The sequence below is a fragment of the Anser brachyrhynchus genome, assembly GCF_964034855.1.
Source record: "Anser brachyrhynchus genome assembly, chromosome: Z".
NCBI lineage: Eukaryota > Metazoa > Chordata > Aves > Anseriformes > Anatidae > Anser > Anser brachyrhynchus.
The window spans coordinates 10,437,902-10,462,827 of record NC_137697.1 but is presented as its reverse complement, the minus strand read 5'-3'; the positions used below and the strand labels follow the sequence as shown (position 1 = coordinate 10,462,827).

General features: G+C 39.7%; 1 protein-coding gene across 2 annotated transcripts; it reads right to left on the bottom strand.

Moving 5' to 3' along the window:
• Positions 1 to 636: 636 nt before the first annotated feature.
• On the bottom strand, positions 637 to 24,791 carry C7 (complement C7). 2 transcript variants are annotated; one of them, XM_080575016.1, is made up of 18 exons: positions 24,465 to 24,791; positions 24,095 to 24,150; positions 23,308 to 23,383; positions 22,187 to 22,328; positions 21,316 to 21,457; positions 20,355 to 20,493; positions 19,274 to 19,408; positions 18,090 to 18,333; positions 16,853 to 16,966; positions 16,050 to 16,216; positions 14,835 to 15,063; positions 14,052 to 14,223; positions 13,587 to 13,674; positions 12,121 to 12,253; positions 11,257 to 11,448; positions 8,121 to 8,217; positions 2,970 to 3,154; positions 637 to 1,280 (listed from the first exon to the last, which is right to left on the bottom strand). In XM_080575016.1, the coding sequence occupies exons 1-18, from the start codon at positions 24,468 to 24,470 to the stop codon at positions 1,096 to 1,098; spliced, it is 2,502 nt and encodes an 833-aa protein (XP_080431142.1). In that variant the 5' UTR covers positions 24,471 to 24,791; the 3' UTR covers positions 637 to 1,095. The 2 variants fall into 2 exon arrangements, with proteins under 2 accessions (XP_080431142.1, XP_080431141.1); XM_080575015.1 differs by having other exon boundaries at positions 637 to 1,283; positions 24,465 to 24,789.
• Positions 24,792 to 24,926: the final 135 nt, after the last annotated feature.

The following is a 24,926-nucleotide window of genomic DNA, read 5'->3' as shown; positions in this document are numbered from 1 at the left end:
AAAGCATAAAAGCTTCTTGGTGGTAGTACTGCACTGGCTTGATCATTTGCTAACCAGCCCTTAGTCATTATTTGCATCTGACAATAGTCAGGAGGGGATCATACTGCCGGGATGAGAACCTCAGCTTGCAAGGTACACCCTATGTGAACCAAGAAGTCGTTGCCTCATTATGCTAGACAGCGTGCTTAGGTGTATAAGGAAAGAGTGTAAAAGACTCCTCTTATTTAGGAACAATCTTAGGAGATTGTCAAAGGTTATCTCCAGGGGAACTATATGCAGAGTGTCTCCATTCTGGTGAGGATGTGTTTCCCTTTGAGAAAATTGTGGAAAGCTGTGGTGGAAGACTTCCATGTGCAATGGTCTGTGAGCAAACGAGTTTGGGCACAAACGTAAATGTATGTGACATGCAATGCAGTTATCTGCGCTTACAAATGTAGCTCACAGTGTTAGCTATGACAGTGTAAAATGGTGATTTTTCATGAAGTGTTTCTGTGTACAAGAGGCTGAAAGCATAGGAATTCTCATTACTTTAAGCTGACTTTACTGTTAATGCACATTGTTTTGACCTTTAAAAGCTTCAGGCTCAACGACAGTTTCAATGCCATGCATGCTTTTTGCTCAACTGAGTAAGGCACATTAGGAAGAAGTTACTTTATTAAAAGTGAGGAATCATACATCTTGTTTTGTAAAGGCTATTATTCTGAGAATCTAAATATAATCAGTACATGCATATGGTTGTGTGGCTTTCAGAAAAATGTATTTACAATGTTAGACACTGTAATCCATCACTACTTTGGCAACTGTAGTTCAGGAACATTTTTAAATTGTGACAGGAACGCGAAGAAAACCTGACAGTGCTAAATCAGGGGCCTAAGCCAAAAGCCCTTGGTCAGCAGTAGCAGTGAGTGCAGCTCTGCCTGGTGAAGAGCCTCAGGCCAGAGCCAACTGGAGCCAATGCACACGGTCTCTTTGGCTGCAGTAAACTTCACGGCAGAGCTTACATTTGATAGAGCAAGGTTTGAAGTATGTCCTGCCCAAGAGCTGACACATTTTGACATATCCCATGGCAACACACAAAACGAACCACAACACATCTTATTTGCTCTGCACATTGCAAGGCCTTATGCTGACAAGGGTGACGGTCTCCCCGCGGCACCTGAGCCGCCCAGCCTCGCACTCCGTCATGGTCCGATGGGCAGTGGAGCCGCTCACTTCAGCACAGATCTGGATGCCTCCCTCTTCACACGGTGCATCTTCGTCGCAAACACAGCTGTTGGACTCTGCTGAGTAAAGAAAGAGAGGGAAAAGCACTCGGGATGGCATCCCACTCAACGGAAAACAGACCAAAACATTCCTAGCAAAACTACAGAAGTAACAGAGACGTGTGGAGGGTCATTCTCCTAACGAGAACTAACTTTAGCTAACATTCAGGTTCCGTGGAAAAAGCAGAAGCAAGAACAAGTGGTGCTGGCTGTCCTAGGAACGCAGTGCACCTACTGGGGCTTCCTCTGCTCAGAAAGTCTGGTTGTGCTTGTGGGAAAAGCTTCACCAAGGTGCCTGAGATCCTGCTCTCAAAGGTATCTCTGATGTTTCTGCTTGAAATCTGCTAGCACCTGTTCACGTACCTACTGCTCCACATTCCAGGTGACATGTAAGATGAGAGGTCTGTCCTTGGAAAGTAACAAAACGGTCATGAACGTACTTACCACTTCTATTTTTATTTACATGTAGGTAATTCACTATGATCAAAGGATCTGCTCCTAGAAATAAATATGTAGCTCTATTGGTGACAAAAGCTAAACAACCAGATAAGAAGGTCTGAGATTTATCTTTCATAGTTATGTCTTTGTTTTGGTGTTCTATGTTTAACAACACCACGTATGTTCTGTTCGTCTCTGCTGAGGCTCCTGCCAATTTTGAAAATCTATTATTATTATTATCTATTACCTATTATTATTATTATTATTATCATCATTATTACTACTATTATTGTCCGTTCAATGTCCGTTGGTAGACAAAATAGACAAACTCCTATCAAGTGATCTTTTTTATTGTCAAAATATGACAATAACTTTGCCTTCTATCTGAGGCACTTCTGAAAACCTAATTTAGTCCTTTATCTTCCCATTTCTGCCAACCCTCCATTAAATGCAGTGTAATGGAGGACACTCAGGGAAATTAGATCAGGGAATTTAAGAAGTTCCACTAAAGACAGATTGCAAAAGTCTGGGCCTTTTTTCTCTGAGGGAATATTCCTTCACCTTTGTTCACAATATGAGAAACTGGAGATATACGGTGAAGTACAAACAAAAGCAAGTGGCTTTTCTAGACAGTACAGAATGAGACTGTAGTCTTAAGCTGAAGAAAACAAGGAAACCTTGAAGAAAACAGTGAGACTGGTAGCCTTGAGCTAGCAGAAGCAAAGGGGATAAGGGATGAACACTAAAAAACAGAACAAGGAGGAAAACAGCTGAAGGAAGATTCCAGACTGACCTATGAAACCTTCTCTGGTCATTAAGGGTTGATAACATATTAAAAAATACACCCATCGAAATGGAAATGTGGGATTTGGTGTTGTGTTGTTCTCCTCCTCCTTTCCCCCCTCCACCATGCCACAGAATTTAAAATGGGTGGAGTCGGTGAAAAAAGTATGGCAAGGGTTTCACCCCAAGCTTACTGAAGCACATCACATTGGGTAACCTACTCACAAGGGAGCAGAAATAAGCTTTTCCCAAAGACAGCTCATCCCATTACAGTCTCCTGCAGGGTTTCCCATGTCTTTCTGCCATATTTAGCCACCAAATACTGGGCTGATGGTTCGAACCAGCTCAGCAGTTTGTGTGCACCTGGTGCTGCTGGGAGGGTTGGAAATGCCGTCCCAGCACAGAGCTACCGTAGTGTGTAACTGGGGATAAAGATTTCATTTTGTTTGTATAAACAATTTCACTTACAATCATGAAGAATCTTACCATCACATCTTTCCCATGAATGGCATGATCCACATGATTTCTCAGTGGCCTGAGGAGTTTTGCAGTTGTCTGAGCTAGTAAGAGAATATTTTCTGCCCGTGCACTCCAAGGCATACATCTTGCAAACAGTTAAAGGTATGTTTCTCTTGGTTCTTTGATCTGTGGCACAGATGTCCAGGGAAGGACTGAAAACAAAAAACACACACAAAAATACATTTAAATGTGTTTTATCTTGGTGTGTCTTAGAAAGAGCTGAGAGGATGGAAAACATTCAGTGTCTGATTCTGTTTTCCCTATTCACTGAAGTAAATCCTGAGAGTGCAGAGATGAACTGGAGACTTAGATGCATGAATAATTCAGACTTTTTTATTTTCCACAGGTTGCTGCTCCTCAGCAGACACAGCACCTGTCCAAGGACAGGAACATCACTGGGTATTTTGCCATTAACCTCAGTGGTACTGAGGGAGAGACTTCTTGTTTAAATGAGTTCAGATCTCGGTTAGTCTCTAATATACATGCATACACACAAGTCCATACAAACAAAATATTTCATATACAAATAATGATATATACTCACATATATTAAATTATTTTATAATTATTTCTAAATTGTAAGAGATGAGAATATACTTAAAGACCTTTTCTCTACTGTCCTTTAAAACCTGAGTTTTTACCAAATAAAATGTTGTGATCCAACATCAGAGACCAGAGTTATTTCTGGAAAAATGGATACATGTACACAGAAATTTTATGAGAAATCTTCTCTATTTATCTAGGGAGTTTACATGTTTGTTTCTTGAATGTCAGATATTGTGCTAATACCACCAAAATTAGCTTGTAAAAGTGGTAATAACGATTCTTGGACAACCTTAGATAGTATTTGCTTCAGGGACAATTCCAGGAAATAGTTATTATTTGTGTTTCATGCTGTAAGCATAGGAGGGGGGAAAAAGCCTTTTTTTTTTTTTTTTTGTAATCTCAAAACCCAAGCTTCTCCACTTGCTCTTAATTCACTCCATGACGTCTGTGTGGGGTGAACAAAGCCCTGCCTCCTCAGAGGTGGCCTTCCCATGCTGTCCTGGCTGTGTGGCACAGCCAGAGGTAAGGCACTGCACAGGGTACCAGAGAGCAGAGATACTCCTAGGAGATGGAGAGCTTTAGATGCAGAACCAAAGACACCTCTCACATTCAGCACAGCTCCTCTGTCTGAGCTCACAAACACTCCCACAGAAAAATTAAGTACCTAACAGGTTGGTTCTGAGGGTCAACCTCAGCAAAACAGGTGGTTTAGCGGGGATGAGAGGCTGATAATGAATGGGCAAATAGCCCTAACAAGCTCCACAAGGCTTCATGATGGGAAGGGTAACAGGTCATGTGCAAGTGGCTCATCAGACAGGGGAAGAGGAATTTGGGAGAGGGAAGCTCTGGTAGGAAAGTCCTCACTACAACTTTGTTCAGTTGATGGTCAAGCATTGAGGTATTTTTTCTTTTTTTCTCCTTTTTTTCTTTTTTTTTTTCTTCTTTCTCATCTTTTTTTTTTTCCTTTCTTCTTCTTTACTTCTTTTTTCCTTTTTCTTTTTTTTCTTTAGAAAAATCCTTCTTAGAGAGGTGATTCTGAAATGTCTTGAAAAGGTTGGATTTATGGAAAACTTAAATTATCTGTAACGTACTGCATCTTTAAGATATTTAAAATTTGGTACAGTTTATCAGCTGATCCTGAGAACTTTGACTGTTGCATTTACCTGCAACTGAATATGTCTTCAAGTATTACTAACTGTATTATATTCCTTAAGAAGTTAGTGTCCTCACTTGCAGTGGGTCTCTTAACTGTGGTGCTTAGTCAAAATATGAGCTGCTGAATCCCTAATAAATTTTTATTGCCTACATTTTCCTTACTGCTCTTCTGTTAACATAAGGAATAAGGTTAACTCTTATTCTGAGGCACAGCAAGAGGACAGACCAATGGATATGTAGCACCAAGCAGCTAATAAAGGAGCCCATACATCTGTCTCCATTACATCATTTTCTTGTCTAGTAGCACAGCCTATGAGATAGTGGTGCACTGATTTATGATGTGAAAGTTATCTTTGCAGACAGAGGTATAGGAAAATCTTGATTTTGAAATACCGGCTTAGATTTGGAAGAACATAGTGTGATTCAGGGGAAGCATCTAATCTGTAAAGTTGTTTATCACATCTAAAATTGCTCAGAGGCCTTCTTTATTTGCCTTACAATGATAAATCTCAATATCTGAGCCTTAAGGACAAAAGCTAGTTTACAAGGCAAGTTAATTTAGCTGAAAAGATAGGAGTGTGTTAATGTCTCTGCTTTGCACCACTTTTGTGACATCCAGCAGAGGGGAGGGAGGCCAAAGTAACCAGCTGGTTGAACCTCAGAAGGTCTATTTGCTGTGGAAGTAATGCAGGGAGTGTGTTTTCTATTTTGTCTAGCTCTAGCTGTCTTGAGACTGGTGTACATTTTTGCTATGGCTGGGTCACCTGGGGAAATCGACGTGTTAGTGGAAATCGACATGTTTAGATGCCTAAGAAAAAGGATAGAGAATCTGTACTCATAAGAGTATTTAATATTTTCCAGTCCTTGTTGAGGAAGGATATTACAGGGGAACAATAGTAGCACAATAAAAGTTATTAGAGACAAGGAAGGGTCCTTGTGCAAAGGGAATCTGAAAAATTCAATACCTTTTACCTGGGAGAAGAGAAAGAGGAAAAAAAATAAAAAGCTTGAGTAAGAACAAGCATTTAATAAAGTACATATTATGAGAAATAAAATAACTGTAAGTCAACAAACAATGTCTCTCCCTTTCACCTGCTATGAGAGGCAGGCAAATTTCAGTGAAACAAAAAAGTGAGAAATTGAACTGTAAGTTATTTTAACTTCTAAAAATTGTATTCAAGACCATGATTTTTAATCCAACACAGGCTGAGAACCCCTAATAGAGACATGTGTGCTACACAAATAAATGTGTATAAAAAGATGGAGTATTGAAAAATTATTGAATCCCATGCTTCAGTGTGGAGCTGGTCTTTAGCCTCCGTGTCTTCATCCATACTAATACACTAACTGTGCTCTGACCCTTTCCTGGCCATAGGGCCAATTCATACAGAGTAGAACAGCTGGTGTTCATACTGTTAACTCATTGTCCACAGAAGGAGGAGACCACGTTAGATTGCATGTTAGGGATGGTCTCTGACCCTCATAACTCCTGAGCTGTGCCTGGGAATTATCTGGGAGCTGGCCCTTGCCAAAGCACTGCCAGGAACTGCTTTAGTAATTCAGCAGCTCCATTGTTTGGGATCGTTCCCTGGCTATAACTGGGGAAGACAGATGTCATCACCATGTCATGAAGGATGACAGAGCCCTCAACAGCTTCTTGTGGGGTTCTTGTACCTAGAAGTCTCTGTTGCTGGTCTCTTGAAAACTGAAAGGATGTATGATGGATCTGAAGCCATGGTGCTTCTGCCTTCCTGTGTGAACTTCTCACCTCCTGAGCAGAGGCTGCTGCTGAAAGTCACCACCACAGCAGTGTAAAACGTGTGTTCTGAGGAAGGACCAAGATCTACTTACATGCCTTAGTCCTACAGCATTAATAGGCTGGTAGATTGGTCTGCTTTGACAGACAATGATTTATCCTTCTATTATTAGATGTGTTATTTCAAGACAGTGAAAAGACAGCATTGGGTAACAAAAATGACTGCTATCTATCTTCCTGCCATTTTGAATGTAATTAAAAAAAAATAGAAACAGGAGCCAGTAGAATAATTTTAACTGAAGCCTAAATGCATAACTGAACGTAATTAATTTAATTTCAAAGTAATTGTGACTCTACTCAAGGCCTTCCCCAGCATTGTGGACTCCCCTCAATTTCTATGCAACTAACTTCACTGCACCCATGAACCTGAAAGGGGGTTGTTGCCTCACTTTAATCAGTATTGAGACAAAAAGAGTAGGACCTGGTTCATTAAATACCTAAATATTTTAAATATAGAAATAGACTCTTGACAGATTTATTACAAACCTGGCACTTAGGCAAGACAATGGCCTCAAATTCTAGGATAGTGCCCAGTGGATCTACAAAACCTGAACAAAGCTGACCAATATTAATTTTGAGATGTTCAAATTGTGGCTTAGAATTAGAGTCTAATTAGAATCTAGAATCAGCTTAGAATCTAAGCCCATTTTGGCTTAGAACCTGAGTAACCATGCAGGGCACCCTTGAACTATATGGCTGATGGAAAGTGCGTGTACTCCAATGAGAAGTTCTGTAACCTTGAAATCTGGAGAGGACTACAAAATTTCTTCCACCTGCTACATGAGAATGCTGTACTGAATTTTTCAAACTGCTTAGCTCCTGCTGTGACATAAACTGGCCAGATGTCATGTCCAGAACTCAGTGGTGACTTCATAGGAAACTTTATCTGGTCTGTGAAAACCAGCCCAAATGTTGGAGTGCTGAGCTCTTTGGCACATCTGGCCATCAGCGCCAGGTGCTCTTAGGCCTCTTCATGTTACTCTTCTGTTTTGGTCCTGTACCCTTAATACTTAGCGAAGAACTGAGAGAGTGACTCATTTCCATACCTTTATCCTGCATTGTTTATTACTGAATATAGGCTTTGATCAAATAGGAAAAAATATAGTCTGGTCTGCAAGTTATGAGGTCAGGAAAGGTAACATGACTGGTCTGTGCAAACTGCTGTGTAAATGGGAGATTAGATTATTTTGCCGTTCATAACACTCCAGTCTCTCAGCAGGGAAAAGAAATCTGTATTTCACCAGCTTACTGCTTTGATGGTTTATGTCCCAAGGGTCTCTGTTCTAAGTTTTCCTCCATCTTCTAAATCTTCAAAATATCATCTTATCCTTTTCCATCTATTTCACAGATCAAGTGGAGCTGAAATTATCCCTTCACCTTCTGTCATCTAACCAAATTCCATCATCAGTAAAACCCAATGACAGCTCTGACAAGGCAGGTAAGTAATGAGCAGGACATTGACTGAGCTGTAAAGCAAACAAAGTATAATGCCTGCTTCTCATGAGTAAAGCTTTCCAATCTGTCATAGACTGAAAATTTAAGAAATTTAATTGGTCTTGAATAAAGTGAGAAAGCCTTTGCCAAATTCAGCCTGAACTTACCCACACTCATAGGGCATTTTGCACACACATTGCGACTGCTGCACTTTCTCCCATGGCTGACATTTAGGCTCTGTCACTTCTGTTTTCACACTGGGTTCTGAAGTAGAAGAGCACAGACAATGCTATTAAGGGTCAGGAAAAACAAGGGCTGTTAAAGGTCTACTCTGAAATTATCCTATCAGTTGAGCATAAAAGACACTGGATTATACAGCTGTGACATAAAGTCACATCCTGCATGTTCATTAAAAGTATGTACTGCATAGAAGGAATTATAACTATTAAAAAGATACGATACGCTTTACAAACTTACTGAATGATAAATTATCCATGGGTCAAGAGTCAGATAGAAGGAGACAGGCACAATGTTCAAGCTTTAACATTCATCTCATTTCTGTGCAGCTGTCTGTTTCTGCTAAACTTAACAGTGCTGCCAACAGCTTTATCATTAGGTTTCAGAGTTACTGGCTTTACTACTGTCACCAGAAAAGCTATGGCTCCAAAGCCCCATGTAGAAATAGTTAGCCTTAAAATTGTTATGCACTGTTGGTAATGAAAACAGAAAGTTCCACCATGTAGTTCTTAATTTGCAATAACTTAAAAAACAAAAGCAATAATGATTGGGGTGAATGGGGGGGGCGGGGGGGGAGTGGAGGGGGGGAGAAGGAAGGAGTACTGTACACATGTATGTTCTGTGACTGCTGAGTTTTATTCCAAGCTTTAAGATGAAATAGGCCTTTGCTGCACGTTCCTCTAGAGGCTTCTATAGCAAGTAATGGCATGACTCTATTAAATCCATACGGACACACTTTCAGAGGAAGGTTTATCCTGATTTGTGTTTTAGATTAGGTGACTGTAGTTTTCTACTTTAACATTGAAGTTTAATATCCCTGAACATTGTTGCTTTTATTTTTTTAAATAAATCTCTTGTAAGGATTAAGACTTACCAAGCAAAATAGACAAGCAGAAATCGCCAGAGAACTAAAAATAAAGCTGTAGTGCTTTGCAGTACAGATAGCAGACATAACCCTGTTTGCCTGCAGAGGGAAAATTTTCACCAGAAATTACTTCCTTGTCTCCAGATCTGGGGCTCTTTGTTGTATAGTTGACTGTTACCAACACTATTACTGACTAAATACTCCCACCCACCTTATTTCAGTACGGTCAAATATATGTGTACCACCATGGCTGCATATACACAGATCATCTTAATTTTTGCCCTTTTTATCTCATATCCCTTGTTCTTTTAAATGATTAATTTAATTGTTATTCTAATCTAATTGTTTTAGATTCTAATTTCCTTTTTTTTTTTTTTTTTTTTAAATATTGTACAAAGGTAATGCTCCCCTAAGCAAGGCACATGGTTTTCTAAGGATGGAAGCAATTGAAACTAATTGTTACTGAAATTTGAGTATGTGATATAACAAACAAACAAACAGGGTCACTAAGGCTAAGCCTAACATGTTGGGAATTGTCAACAGTCGTACTTTAGCTCCAGTACTTTTGTACTTCAGCAACAGTGAGCTGTGTTATGTACAGGTGTGTTATTCCTTCTGAAATCCTTACTCTTGGTGTGCATGTGGATGTGATACAGAAAAAGATGACTAGGACTGGGAATCAGCAACAGGTGGGAATCAGCAGATGACTGAGACTGGGCTGCTACAACTTTGTAGTCTAAGCCTGATTGTCACCTGCCTTTTGCCTCAGATCAGGCCGCTTTGGGCAGCAATTGGCTGCTAAAGAGAGGACAGACATGAAACGTAGGAGTTATGCCTAATCAGAACAGCCAGGGTTGGAAGAGACCTCTGAAGATGATCTTGTCCAACCCCCCTGCCTAGAATGATCACCTAGAGCACATTGTGCAGGATGGCATCCAGGTGGGTTTTGAATGTCTCCGGAGAAGGAGACTCCACAACCTCTCTGGGCAACCTGTTGCAGTGCTCTGTCACCCTCACAGTAAAGAAGTGCCCTCTCCTATTCAGCCGGAACATCCTGTGCTTCACTTTGTGCCTGTTGCCTCTTGTCCTGTCACTGGGCACAAACGAAGAGACTGGCTCCATCCTCTCAACACCCTCCCCTCATATACTTATACACATTAATGAGGTCTCCCCTCAGTCTCCTCCAGGCTAAACAGGCCCAGCTCTCTCAGCCTGTCCTCATACGACAGGTGCTCCAGTCCTCTCATCATCTTCGTAGCCCTCCTCTGGACTTGCTCCGGTGGTTCTATGTCCCTCTTGTGCTGGGGAGCCCAGAACTGGACACAATACTCCAGGTGGGGCCTCACCAGGGCTGAGTAGAGGGGCAGGATCACCTCCCTTGACTAATCTATCTGAAAACAGCAGTGGCTGTTAGTTGCCTCCAAGCAAGGGTCTCAGCAGGGATGTGACAGCATCTGAAACCTGGGGAGAGGATGTAGCTGGCTTGAAGCAGCATGCTGCTTGGATGCTTCTGCATCACTGACCAGCATCACAGGACTGCAAAAGAGAAAGTCTTGTCTGCCCTCCACAGCTGGAAAAGATGAACTGAGACAAAGCTGCTTTATGCTATACGCTGTTTCCCTCTCTGCCACAGACTGCCAGTGACTGTTGACAGCTTCAATATCTGTTATCATGAACCAGAAGAACCATTTCCTCCTTGCTTCCAGTTCCTGGCAATTTACTCCATATCAGCTGTGGGACTGTCAAGCAGGCAAAAGAAGCCATCAGGCCCCGTCCCTTCTCTGTCATGAGATGCTGTGGTGCACTGAACAGCTTCCAGATAGAGAAATAGTATCTGTAAGGTGCAGTTCATGTGGTGGTGGCATTACACAACTTTGGTGGAAAGTCAAGTATATTTGGGTGGCAGAATAGGCAACATTTATCCCAAGTAATGTCTTCAAATATTGTTGATGATAATGCTTGTTACAAGTATGAGTGGGAATCAAAAAGCCATAAGGAAACCTCAGAAAAAATGTCTTAAGGCATCTTGTTTGAGGAGCCCACAGAAAGCATGCACTCGTTTTCTGTACGTCCTGTGGGCAATAAAAATGCAATTTCTCTATCACTATATCAGCTATAGTGCTGTGTCACTTCTGTATTACCAGTAGTCTGTCCAGGAAAGTAAAATCTTGAGCTGCATTTGGAGGATTGCAATGGCTTACCTGTTTTTACACACTGAATAGTTTTCATGTCAGGAGACCACTTGAGACTGGGCTCACACAGAATGGAGTGTGCTCCTTCTAAGCGCATGCCTTGTATACAGGACAGAGTTATTTTCTCACCAATCTCATATGAAGGTTTCCATGGGTCTCCTTGCAAGCCATCCTCCAGGACAGGTAGGAGACAAGAAGTTTCTAAGGAATGAAGAATTTGAGACAGTCACAGTGAACCAGTGGGTTGCAGAAAGTGGTCACGTCTTATCTTCTCCTTAATTTCTTAGCAAATTGAACAGTAAGATTAGCTGATGTTCCCGTAGAAATATATTGATCATGTTAACTCAGGCTATCAACTCATCATGCCAAGGATGGAGTGATAATATCTCCTTCTACTGCCTGCAGGTCTGGCCCTAGCTCATACAGAGATTCTCTGTTCTTAGGATCCATGCTCCTACTAGTGGTTCATACAAGTGAGTAACAGCCTAGTAGGGATAGCCTACAAGGTTATTTGAGAACTTTGTGGTTGCCCAGTACTGCCCACTGGACATTTTACTCGGTTTGCTTTACAAATAGACAATACCAATTGTTCTTGGGTATAGCCACAGGATTGAATTAAGCAACAAAGGCTGTTCCCACAGAAAGTAAACCCTGGACTGGAATTTAGTCTCCTTGTTCCACTTCCTGTCTTTTCACTTCTTTAAAACTTGACTGTATGGACGTTTCTATTTCAATATAACAAAATGTGGCTTCAAAATAAAAGTCAACATAGACCCAGTTCTGCCTAAGGATCTGGGAAATACAGGTGAAAGCAGACATTCTGAGACGTTTCACTGGAATTAAGTTGTATTTCAAAATGGGAATCCAACATACCCTGGCAATATCTTTCTCCAACTTGCCACTCTAAATTACTGCCACACTTAGCAACAGGATCACCGACAAGAGAATATCCATGTCTGCAAGCGTAAACAATGCTTTTCCCAACAGGGTATGAGTTTTCAGCATTCTGGAAGAAAAGAAATAGATTAAATATTAAATATATAATCTAAGAATCACCAGCAGTGTTGAACTCCCTTTGATACTGGGATGCTGAGGACAGTGAGAAGGATTAATGTCACTTCACAGTGTACTGCTGAGAGTGTCTGGAATACTGTGGGCAGTGCTGGTTATTGATAGTCAGAAAATGTGATCAAAATGGAGGTGTTACCAAAAGATTAGCAGAATATAGAATATTCTGGTTACCTTAACTTAGCGAAGGGAGGGCTAAGGTCAAGGGTACCTGTGCCAGAGGTCTGGCAGTGATGGAATGGTGCTCTCTTGGTAGTCCATAAGTTGACTGCAAATCAAGCACTGTTATCAAGCACTAAGGGAGGAACATAAGCTCTTGAACAGCCATGCAAGAGGGATCAGTACAGTGTATAGGGCTTTGCTAATTTTTAGGATGGCATGTTATCTGCTCCCTAAAGGTTAATATGATATGGTCACTCAGAAGAACTGAACTTAAAGACACAAGTCTTTTGTCATTTTATATGACCTTCTGTTCTAAGGAGAAATCTTATGAAAAATTGAGACTACACCTAAAAGCGCAGCGTTTTATCTTTAGTTTTTGAACCAAAAATATTCATATGGGAGGCAACTATCAATTACAGAAAAGAATACGAGCAAAAGAGAGAACACAAAATTTAGGACCTTGCCTCAGTTTGCAGTTGTGCAGTGACAACTGATGGATTTGTAACTAATCCTTCTATCTATTTATTGAGGAGAAATAGAGAAGACATAATTTATACCCTGAAGAACTTTGTTTCCCTTGGTAAGTAGGCCCAACTTAGTCAGCCCAAATACCCTGCCAGATCATAGTTACAACAAAGAATAAGAAAATTCAATGGTGATTCACAGGATGCAAACTAAAGATTGCTAAAATCTGTTTATAATTTTGCTAGGGATTTGCTGGATGACCTTGGACAGTTTATTCTCTGTGCTGCTTTTTCTCCAGTTTTGTGTACTTTAATATGTAATTTATGTAGCACTTTTTTTTTTTTTTAATGTGTATAGGACAAATAGATTTTTTTTTTCTATAGCCAAAAAGAAAAGGAATCCAGAAAAAGATCCAGATCCAGAAAAGCAAAGATTTTCTTCTGACTTCTTGATTTTCTTTTATTCTTAATACAAAGTCTTGTAAAACTCAGCCAGGAAACAATGCTGAGAAGGCTGCTATACAGTAGCTCTGATATAAAGCTTAACAAGATAAATACAGGTCTACAAGCAAATCTCTATATTAACTGCAGTTGAGACACTGCTGATAGGAATAGGACAAAAATAGAGAAAGAGAAATAGCTTACTTGAATAAATCCATTTGCCAAGAGAGGAGGAGGTGAACAGAATTCTGTTGGAGTTATGGATGTATCAAAACAGTGTGGTTCAATAAAGCTATAAAGAAAACAAAAATACAATTAAGTTTAATTTAGTCTCTCTTCCTCCCAAAATACTACACTTCCCAAAGCCCATTTTCAAGACTATTATATGTCCCATTTACATCATGATTATATTTAAATCAGGCACTGCCAAGCTATCTGAGAGAGTACTAAACAGAAAGGTGCCAAGTTTACTGTTTTTTTACCCCATTTTATAGTCTTACTTTGTATCAGAATCAGAGCTTCTAAATTTCATTTTGTTTCAACTTAAATGTGAAAGCTCAAGAAGTGCCCTTGAATTCAAATCCCTGAATTCAACAGCTTATGTGCTCCTTTGGATTACTTTAAAAATTCTTCCTGTATTCATTATCCGACTGTTCCTTTTCTGCCTACCGCAAATGCTGCAACTCTTCATCTTCACAGGGTCTGCTTTCATGGTGCTCTCCTATGCAGGCCTTCCCTCCACCACTTGGGGAGGGGTTGTTGCAAGTTCGACTCCTTGATTTCCTTTCCCCTGAACAAGAGCTCCAGGAAGACCAGCAGCTCCAGTGTCCATCAACAACACCTACGTTACATTTGAGAATATTTGAGTATTTCACATTAACCACTCTGTAGGATTGTTGTCCTTAAAAAACAAAACAAAACAAACAAACAAAAAAACCCTGCCATCTACTTTTCAAAGCTAACGATGAGCTAAAATGCGACCATACAGAGAGGTCCAGATTGCAACTATCTAATTTCTCCCAAATTCACCTTTTTCTTAAGAATAATTCCATGGAGTCTATATGACTTACCCATTTAAGAAACCACAGAATTAACTACCAGCTACAACTAAGTAAAAATCAGAGAACAAAAATTTCTGAAGTTATCAATACCCAGTCATTTAGTGTGTATATATTTACATATATATTTTTTGAAGGTTGCCTTATGAGTTGTTAATATTGTCCACTGTATTTAACAATAATAACACAAAGGGTTCTTTGTGAAGTACTGCTTGGATGTAATAAACAGGACTCAGACTCAACAAGAAGACCATCCCCGTGCTGTGTGTTGGGCAGCAGCCACTGCCCAACATCAGCCACTTGTTCGGTTTTTGCAGCTGGACAAAGAGACTCCAGAAGCAGAAGAGCACACACACGCCACTTCTGAACACACACAAGGTTAATGAGTGCTGACCTGCCTGATCTTGCACAAGAGTTCCCTTCTCACAAGCTGCTCCAAAGGTGTAAGGTTTGCAGTAACACACGCACTGAGTTCCATCCACAGCCGCCTCACCCCCATTCTGGCATGGCCGACACTTGCAGGGATCATTTTCAGCCATATATTCTTCAATGGCTTGTTTTAGGTAATGCTTTTTGACTGAGGAGCAGGGCACTTCCTTTACCAGCTCGTATAATGGTGTTAGCTACATACAGTAGAGAAACATTTATATTAAGTAGTTATATTGGGGATATAAGTGTTCATAAATGTGCTTTTCATATGAGATAATTTGTGATGTACGTTCCTGCACATGGGGCTTGAAAGATGCTCTAATTTCCTAACTAACTGGCTAAATTCTTATGTTAATATTTAATATTAGTTTTTTTTCTGGAAAGTTGGATTTGCTTAACAGCATCTCTTAAAGCTAATGCTTTGACAGGTTTAAAAAAATGAGATATGTGACTACAGCTGAGATAAATGTGTGTCTTAACACAGACCACCAATGCACAATAACACTTATCCTCACTGAAGCTATTTTCAGTATAAAAAGCTAGAGATTGTAATTTCATTGACCAGTGATTAAAGGCAGCAATAACCAAAAACACTTTTGCATTTCTATTGCATGATTTATGATATTCTGTGTTTCTACATTTCATTGAAAACTATTTGACAATTCTTTTGGTTTTATAACATTCTTCAGTTTTGGGCAGCTCGCAAAAGGGACTTAAACAAGGTAGCAGTGAATATGATCATGCTCAACTTTGAAATGTCTGGCTCACAGAATACCCAGTATGCCAAACTTCTGCATGCAGAGAAAAGGGAGAGAGATAAAAAGCATAGAGAGAAGTTGGCAAGCTTAGTGGAAGCCACACAGACCTGCCAATATATATTTCAGAAAAGGGGCTTTCTCCAACGTTAGGGTAACCCTCTATTCTTAAGCAGAACTCCACTAAAGTCACTTAAGGTTTGTAAAATTGTAGGTATTGACTTGCCAAAGGCTAGATTTATGATTCAGCTGATCACTTTATATTAGCTTCATGAATTTTTGTCCTGTGATTTTTTCTTTATAAAGTGACCTGAATACAAAACGATTGCAGACTACAGCCTGACTAATCACCAGCTATAACTTAATCATTTCTCCCCTTGAGGTTATCCCATCTGCTCATCTCTGCTCCAGCAAAATATCCTTACCTTTTGTTTAATTACTTTGGGATAGTCTGTCACTGATCTGGCCCAAAAGGAGTATTTCTTACTGTTCCCAGCAGGATTATCCAGTTCTAGATAACTAAGGCCAGCAACAGCACTTGGGCTTCCTCCTTCTACGTAAGGGTCTCCTTTAATCTTATTGCTGCTGCTTCCTGGAGATTGGGATGAGAAATACAGAAAATACCAGCATTGCTATATTCACAAATGGAAGTAGAAACAATACACACAAAATATGTATTAACGAGTAGTGAAAGGACACGTCATTGCAGATGAAACATCTGTGCCTGGATCAAGTGCTCCTACATGGATAATATATCCAAGGGGTGCCTGTTTTTCCATGTGTCCAGAAAGTAATCACTATTGGGAAAGCATTAGCTACGTTTGATGGGAGCTGGGGAACCTTTCAATCTTGGCACTTGGTGTCTGGGTTCAACTTGTTAAAATCACAGATACATAGAATGATAGTATCACAGAGTGGTTTGGGTTGGAAGAGACCTTAAAGATCATTGAATTCCAACCCCCTGCCATGTGCAGGGACACCTCCAAAGCCCCATCCAGCCTGGCCTTGAACACTTCCAGGGATGGGGCATCCACAGCTTCTTTGGGTGACTTGGTCTAGTGCCTCACCATCCTCACAGTAAAGAATTTATTCCTAATATTTAATCTAAATCTACCCTAAGATACAGTTCAACAAAGCTATCAATACCTGCTCCTCATTTTGACATTTGTTTTGAAGGACATGGAAGCTCTAGACATGACAACTATATAAGTCACTATGGAGCATTTACCTGAAGAAATCCGTAGCATTTCATCCAGCTTGGAGCACTCTGTTTTCTTCTTCTTCACAATGAATAAATTCCAACCTGATGAGGTGCACTGGTACATGTCCGTTGTGCTCAGAGCTGCAGATCATAGAATCATAGAATCATTAAGGTTGGAAAGACCTTCAGGATCATCTGGTCCAACCATCCCCCCATCACCAACATCACCCACTAAACCATGTCCCTAAGCAAGACGTCCAACCTTTCCTTGAACACCCCCAGGGACGGGACTCCACCACCTCCCTGGGCAACCCATCCCAATGCCTGACTGCTCATTCTGAGAAGAAATGTCTCCTAATTTCCAAACTGAACCTCCCCTGGCACAACTTGAGGCCATTCCATCTAGTCCTATCACTAGTTACCTGTGAGAAGAGGCCAACCCCCAGCTCCCCACACCTTCCTGTCAGGTAGTTGTAGAGAGCAATAAGGTCTCCCCTGAGCCTCCTCTTCTCCAGACTAAACAACCCCAGTTCCCTCAGCCGCTCCTCACAGGACTTGTGTTCCAAGCCCTTCACCAGCTTCATAGCCCTTCTCTGGACATGTTAATCCATCTATTTAATAATCCATCCATTAATCTAGATAGATAATCCATCTATTAACAATATTGCACATGTAAAGTATGTTGGGTTCATTTCTGAGTTTCTTGTTGACTACAGATGTGGTTTAGAAAGAAAAAAGTTAGAAGGCAGCTAAAAAGCAGGTCCTGTGAGAAGGTCCATGTGTTGCTAAAGCCTATATGCATGGAAGCTGACAGATGGAAGGTGTACTTGGAAAAAGTTTATTGCTTCTTTCATTCTTTTTCTCAGCAATCCCGAATCCTACAGCACTGCTCCCCACTGAGTACAATCATATGTGTCACTCTGGTGTTTGCTCTGTTTGTAATTTATTCTACTTTATGCAGTTTTACCCAATCTCTAAGTAACTTTTAGGCTTTAAAATTACTTGAAATTCAGATTGGCACTAGCCTTGTGAGGTCCTGAACCAACTAGCAAATCTTTACTACCCAGAGCACTGCAGGTCACAGATGCAGATCTGTAACTAAACATTTTAGTTTGACCACTTTTAGCAATCTTTCTTTTGCCTGTGAGGAGAATGTAGTGACAAGTAGAAATTTCTTACTAGAGTTTAGATATTAGCTGGAAGAACACACAAAGAAATTTTTATTCTTGTTTGTTCAGTTTGTTTCTGATAACAAATACTCTACCTTCTGCTTTCATTTTGTCAGTATCCATATAAAATATAAGTTTGTAATGTCCTCCTAGAGATCCAGACTGCAAGAAATGAGTCCCAAAATACTCAATAAATCTTCGGTAGGCATTGTAATCGTAGACAACTGGAAGGTTGGCAAGTTCCTTCCAGAATGGCTCCGCAAGAGTGAGAAAGTCTGGGCGGTTGTTAATAAACTGAGCAACTTCCACACTGTTCTCAATAACCATCAGCTGCCTACTCTGGGGGAAGGAAAAGAAATCAGTCATGCTCCATTTCACTAACGGGATGGTTTCAAGCAGCCAGATGATGTGCACGTGATATTGGCTGCTAACCAAAACTACTCAGCTTGACAGAGTTGTTGAAAGCAAATTGGAGGCTCCAGAGAAGTGTTCTTTGCACCCTGATTTTGTCTAGAGAAGCCCTTTTCATAAGGGCCTGTAGCCATTCTGAGGATGCTGCTGAATTATAAAATCCTATATGCCTACACTCAGACTCTCACAGTTGCTTTTGAATTTTGTTACACTAATTCTCAAAATATTTCATTGTTAGTGCAGTAAAGCAAGCTTGTTCTCTGTCAGCTTGGATGCCATAAAATTTATATGTTTGTTGCTTGAGTTTATTTCCTGTAGGATAGAAGTTATACTTCTTAATGGAGAGTCAGTTGGAAATTATTTATCTAATGCTTCTTTTTAAGTAAGTCAAAGGCGTAAATGCTGTGATTCCTGGCTGCCTAAGACACTAGATTTCTCTCTTATGGTATTATAAAATAACTTAGTTTTAATCACAGAATTACTTATTTTTGTCACTCCAAGATAGTGACAAAGGTAGTAGAAAAAAAGTGCAGTAAACTGTTAGAAGAAAGTGGAAAAAAGTCAATTAATTATGACAAGAAGACGATGTTTTTCTTTCTCAAATAGGGAGGTAAACAACTAGTAAATAAATAAATCACTACTAAGAAGGTAAAATGGAGAAATAAAAAACAGCAGCCAACTCATCTCAATTGGTAACCAAACCAGTGATTTCTTTGTAAAGGTTATATGGGATTTTTTTTCTGTCATGCACTTAGTGCCAAAAATATCTGGATAGAATAAATAAATACATCTCACTAGAAAAGTGCTTGAGAAAAGTGACGAAAACTTTTATGCGAAATAATAAGCTATTGTGAAAACTTATACATACCTTTTGCCCGTGCTTCTTATTTTCATTTTGTGTATGATAGTGTCCACTGTTTGATGTTTCATGCCTCACTACGTGCTTCATATAAGACCAACTACTGTTGAAAAACTCATAACTGAAATCATTCTGAATTTTAACCTAGAAGATTGAAGATAGAATTCTGTATAAAGGGCTTCATGAAAAAGCTTCGTGTTAAAAATGATAACTTACAGAATAGAGTGAGTCCTTCCTGACATAAAAAAAATAAAAATAAAAAAAAAAGATCTGTTTTTCAGGTTGAATCCATTTCAGATTTCACAGAAAGTAGTGAAATCTATTGGAAAGAACATTATATATATATATGCATATATATATACATATATATATATATAAAACATACTTATGCTACAAAATAAAGTACTTTAAGGATTGTTTGGCATGCTTTTGATAAGGGGGAGACAAACCAAATCTCTGAGACAATGACTTGATGGAGATCAATGGAAGATCTCCATGAAGCATTTCAAAGCCAGGTGCCCATCACATTTCTTAGGTTGATTCAGACCAATACTTATTCTAAGGAGATGATTTTACATTCAGTATAATCGCGAAAGAATTAGAAATCACATCCAAGAAATTACTTTTTCTTTCTTTCCATTTTAGCAAGATATAAATCAGTCTCTTTCAAAATAATAAGTTTACGTAAACACCTTCACAATAATTATACATTCTAGTTTATTTATTTTAGCTTTTAATATACCAGATTCTCTCAACATGAGCTGACACAACTTTCACAGAGCATCTGGTGACATATGGACCTAAACACTATGGTGGCACTGATGTTTTTTGCTAGTGGCAGTGGTGTTTGTTTGATACAACTCCAGCCAGCTGACAGCTGTATACAGTGCCACAGGATCCTTCTATTTGCCTTTAATTTTGTGAGAGATGAAGAGCAGCCACAGTTATGAGAGTCTCTACAGAGAGGGAATAGGCATCATTCAGCTTTATTTAGGGAAGCATACCTGCCAAAACACCCTACAAGCTTTGCATCATTCTCTGATTTATAATCATTACTTTAGATACAAACGTGTGCTTAATGGAAACATACCTGGAAAGTATATGCAAGAACGCTTTCACTCAGCCTGTAGTATTCTCTCCTGTCATTGCTGAAGACCTTTCTGCATTGTCCTCCAAAGTTTTTTGTATGAATGACTCTTCCCCTAGTCTCTCCAGTAATGGCATCAAAGCTATGAGAGGAAAAACATGAAAGATCATTAAGACAGAGAGGTAGCAAATCATTGTACAGGAGGTAGAAATTACCAAGCCATTGTAACTGAATGCTGTATCTGCAGTTAAGATTGAAAGCTTATTTATCTACAAAAAGGGAATATCAACGGGATGACCCCTTTTATCTGAAGAACTGCAATGTGCATAACGTGTTAGAATACGGAAAACAAAATGTTCTTGGTTTGTCAACACAAACAAACACATGTCAGTATCTGTTAACATTAAGACATTCACACCTAACACAAGTGATTTTATTACTTTTTTCCAGCAATTAATGCAAAACTGAAAAAAACAGGACATGCATTCCAAAATCTTTTGGTATTGTATCTGAATTATATCACATTCCAAGTGATACAAATACGATAAAGAAAATTGAGATAATTATTTTGCTAGATTGCAGATGGGATGAATGAGTAGAAATCCATATGGATCCACCGTACCAAATGCAAGAGCAATAAGCAGAAAGAATGGGTATTGTTGGCTCATTTTATTCCATGCTGATGGTTATGTGCTATTGGTTTATGCTTTGTTTCACATCTTAGAAGATGTGTGTTTAAATAGTGGGATAGGAAGCTTTATTCTGTGCTTCAAATCAAAGGGCAGGTACATCCAAGCCACACTGAGCCACTGGTATGGTGGAATTAGCTGTACTGCACACTTTTGCATATTGGATGCTTTACCATAGGCCCAGGAAGTCTATCTGTACAGGCAGAGCTTGTAAATACAACCAAAACTTGAATGCATTTGGCACCAGTACTGCTGAGCTCTGCACAGAACATTACCCTGTTCCTGTAAGCTCTGCATTTGGAGGTGTTTTATCAATATCACATATAGTCGTCTTCTCTTCACATCGATCTTCATCAGTGCCATCTTCTTCACAATCCTGATCTCCATTGCATACAAGAGATCTGCTAATGCACTGACCTAAATGAAAACAAAAATGCATGGGGAAAGGAGAAATGTATGTTCATTTAAAATAAATCACCTAAAATCAAAGCAAAAATCCCAGTTATCTATGATGCTAGCTTGTCTACTCACACAGTGAACAGTCTGTGCCCAGAAGGGCTTGTGAAACAGCAGTAAATGTAGACATAAAGAAGTAGTGCATAATTAGCCTTGAGGGATCACATGTGATTAACTTTGATTATCTCTCTTATAGCTCCAAAACATCATATTCTTCTGTGATATATGTCTACCTACTGACGTAATTGTTTTTTTCTTGGTGTATGTGTGTGTGTGTGCAAGTGACCTAAGTTGTTTGGATTCTAGCACTGTTTTTGAGTCCCTCAGTTTTCAGGACCCAGGTAGTTTTCAGGATGTTTGGATATAATCTAGAACAGCTTTGAACAATCTTATCTAAGGTTGCATTCCTTAATTACCTGCTAATAATAACAATAACAGTAACAATAACAATAAAAATAACAATAACAATAACAATAATAATAATAATAAAGAGTACTCTGGGGCATAGCAGTAAATTAAAAATTAAAAACACGCACATCTATGGCCGAAAAAAAGGAAAATTCTTGCTGAATCAAATTTATATGTAGGTCAAGGGTTTTCAAATGGTATTGCCCATTTATAAATGTAAAAGACAACAAGGTTATCTTCTTAAATTTAAGGACCAGAAAATCGTGAAAAAGATCTTAGTACCTGAAAAGCACCTGAACCGATCACCACAGCCATCCTCTGTTGGGCATCCCCTTGTGGGAGTGCAGGGTCTTATTTCAAAAGCGTCGCCAGAGCAGGGATTTCCCCCATACTGCCCATAAACTGCTACGGTCCGTCTCCGAATCTGAATGCAAATCAAAGGAGATCTTAGAAAATCTAAATGCGAAGAAGAAATAATTTAATAGTGTCAAGACAATGCTGCTGCTCTACTGCTGAAAGGTAATGAGGCATTCACTATTTTTTTCTAAGAATAACCACAGTTTGTATTACTACAATATGGTAACTAACTCACAGGTTAGTGGTCCAAACTCACAACCGTAAGGTCTTGATACATAAACTTGGCTGGTTTGTTCAACAGTCTAATACATAGCTGAAACAAAGAGGAAGCTGCTGACAAATTTCAGTTTTATTTTACATTTTTGATAGGACCAGTCATGCCTGATATAAATTTTCTTAAGTTCTTCAAAGTGATAATATCATTATGGAAGATGATAAAACATAATATCAACTGGGCTACTTTTTGCTTCTAAAAAGAATAAATACAGTATCAAGGCACATTTTTAATTTTGACCGATCCCTCACTAATTGATGCAACATCAAAGTAAATGAGAAAGAAAATCAAAGGCAAAAGTGTCTTGCACATCAGTAGAGTTGCATTTAAAAATCATCAACTTGTTTTTCATTGAGGACAATATTTTGTAACAAAATTTTCTTGCTCTGAGATATGACACCTCTGATGAAAAATGAGTGGAAGTGGTACAAACCAATATCAGCTGAGGAAAGTCTCAGTTTACTGGACAGTTCAGCTGAGCTTTTTGGAGCTATCACCAAAATAAAAACAGTGCAAGTTATTTTACAACATGAATATCATAGCTCTGAAAGAGAACATAGAGGGGACAGACTGGAGGATTTTCCTTCTCTAGGGCCCAGCAACTTTTTTGTTCTTCTGGGAAGAGGCACTTCAGGTGCTTTTGTTTGACAGTTGATTTGGGTTTAAAGACATGGCAGTTTCTTAATGTCTTGGGGGGGGGGGGGGCGTGGAAGAGAAGGGGTGAGCATATGCTTGCAAAATCATGCATACATAAAGGTGCGGCCATCTATACCTGTTTGTGAGTACAGCCATCACACTCGGACCAAGGGCCAAAAGAATTCCAGCAGCAATGGACTGGATAGGAAGGGCTGCTCCAGTAAGTTGTTTTTTGTTTTTGTTTTTCAGTATAAAAGCAAAACAGGGAGATTGTCAGTGATTTCCATTCATAAGCATTAGTGCAAAACTTTCCAAAACAGCAAAGCAGACCTTCAACATAAATTACAGGCATCAGGCTCCCTCTAAAAACCACTGGGATTTGCTTTTAAAGTGCAAGAACAAAATTGCTTCCCACCTGGACTTTCTGGTCAGTGAACAACAGAAAAGACTAGGCATGTTCACCTGGCCTGACAGTCAGTAGGGACTCTTGAGTCCATATGGACACCTTCAGAGATGAGCTCCACATTGCAAAGCAGAGAGGGGCCAGACCACATCTGGAGATGGCCAGGCAGTGGTCAGGGGCTGTGTACGTCATGGGGTGCAGATGAATTTTCCAGGCAGCTCTCAAAAAGTTGGGGTGCAACCTGCCCCTGGAATGAGGGCTGTCTTGGGGCAACCCTGTGTTTTGCAGGCTCATGCTACTGCTGTGCATGTTATTCCTCCACTGGACCGGGGCAAGGGACAACGTAATTCTGCACTCTTGTCATCACTGATGGCATGGGCAATGCTGACACCAAACAGTGTCTTCTCTCCCAGGAAATACATCTGAAATTCCCTTTATGCCCTGTCCCATGACATGCACCAGAACTGTCTGTTAAATTATCCATGCCTAATGTTCAGTAATTTTCTAAAGAAATATTCACCTGGAAAAAATGGGAAAGAAGCCTGTAACTTCCAGCAACACAAAAATCCCCAGCACCTGAAAAAAAAGAGGAGCAAAAGCAAACTAAACTTACTGTTTTTTTGATTGTTGTTTTTTTCTGCTTTTTATAGCTCATGCAGCTATTCAAACTTTCTGCAATCTTTACACTACTCAGGTTAAAGGAAAAAAAGGAGATTGGTGCACTGACTTTCCTCATCTGTGTTGTGCAAGGTATTGTTTTTCAGTTTTCTTCTTTCTTGCAATTCTGCCCAATTACATTTTCAGCCAAGTATTTCTCCATACAAATTAATATTTCATTGCATTTGCCATATTCACTTCATCAGTACAAATTAAGTAAGCAATTGTCTTACCTTCATGTTAGATGAAATACTCAGACATCCAGCAATTACCAGGGAAAATGCACTTCCACTCAATTCAGCAGCTGAAGGAGTCAGTCAGTCTGCCTGCTACTGTATCTCTCTTCTCACTCTGCCTTGCAGAAAAGCAGAATAGCTTTTCTTTTCTCCAAAAGGCTGAACACTGCTGAGGAATTTTTATCTTGACCCAGCTAGTCCTCTCCAGGGACACAGCCAACTTTTAGAGCTGCTCAGTGTTTTTAAAACATATAAATCAAGGCTTGGCTAGGCTGAATGGGCCTGGCACAAAGTTGTGAGGAGCAGTTACTGGAAGAACATCTTTTCCTTGTCTTCTCTGTCACTCCTTCTTTCCTCTGAACAAGACTTTTCAGATATCCCAGGCCAATCCCAGTGCCACATACTCTGGACCACAGCTGTGTCCCTATCTTCGATAGGCAGAGCTGCTCTATATTTAAG

Coding starts and splice junctions, on each gene's coding strand:
- C7 (XM_080575015.1), bottom strand. Junction 11,449..12,120: donor TGGAGAAAGATATTGCCAGG/GTATGTTGGATT, acceptor TTCATTCCTTAG/AAACTTCTTGTCTCCTACCT. Junction 8,218..11,256: donor TATTCAGTGTGTAAAAACAG/GTAAGCCATTGC, acceptor CTTCTACTTCAG/AACCCAGTGTGAAAACAGAA.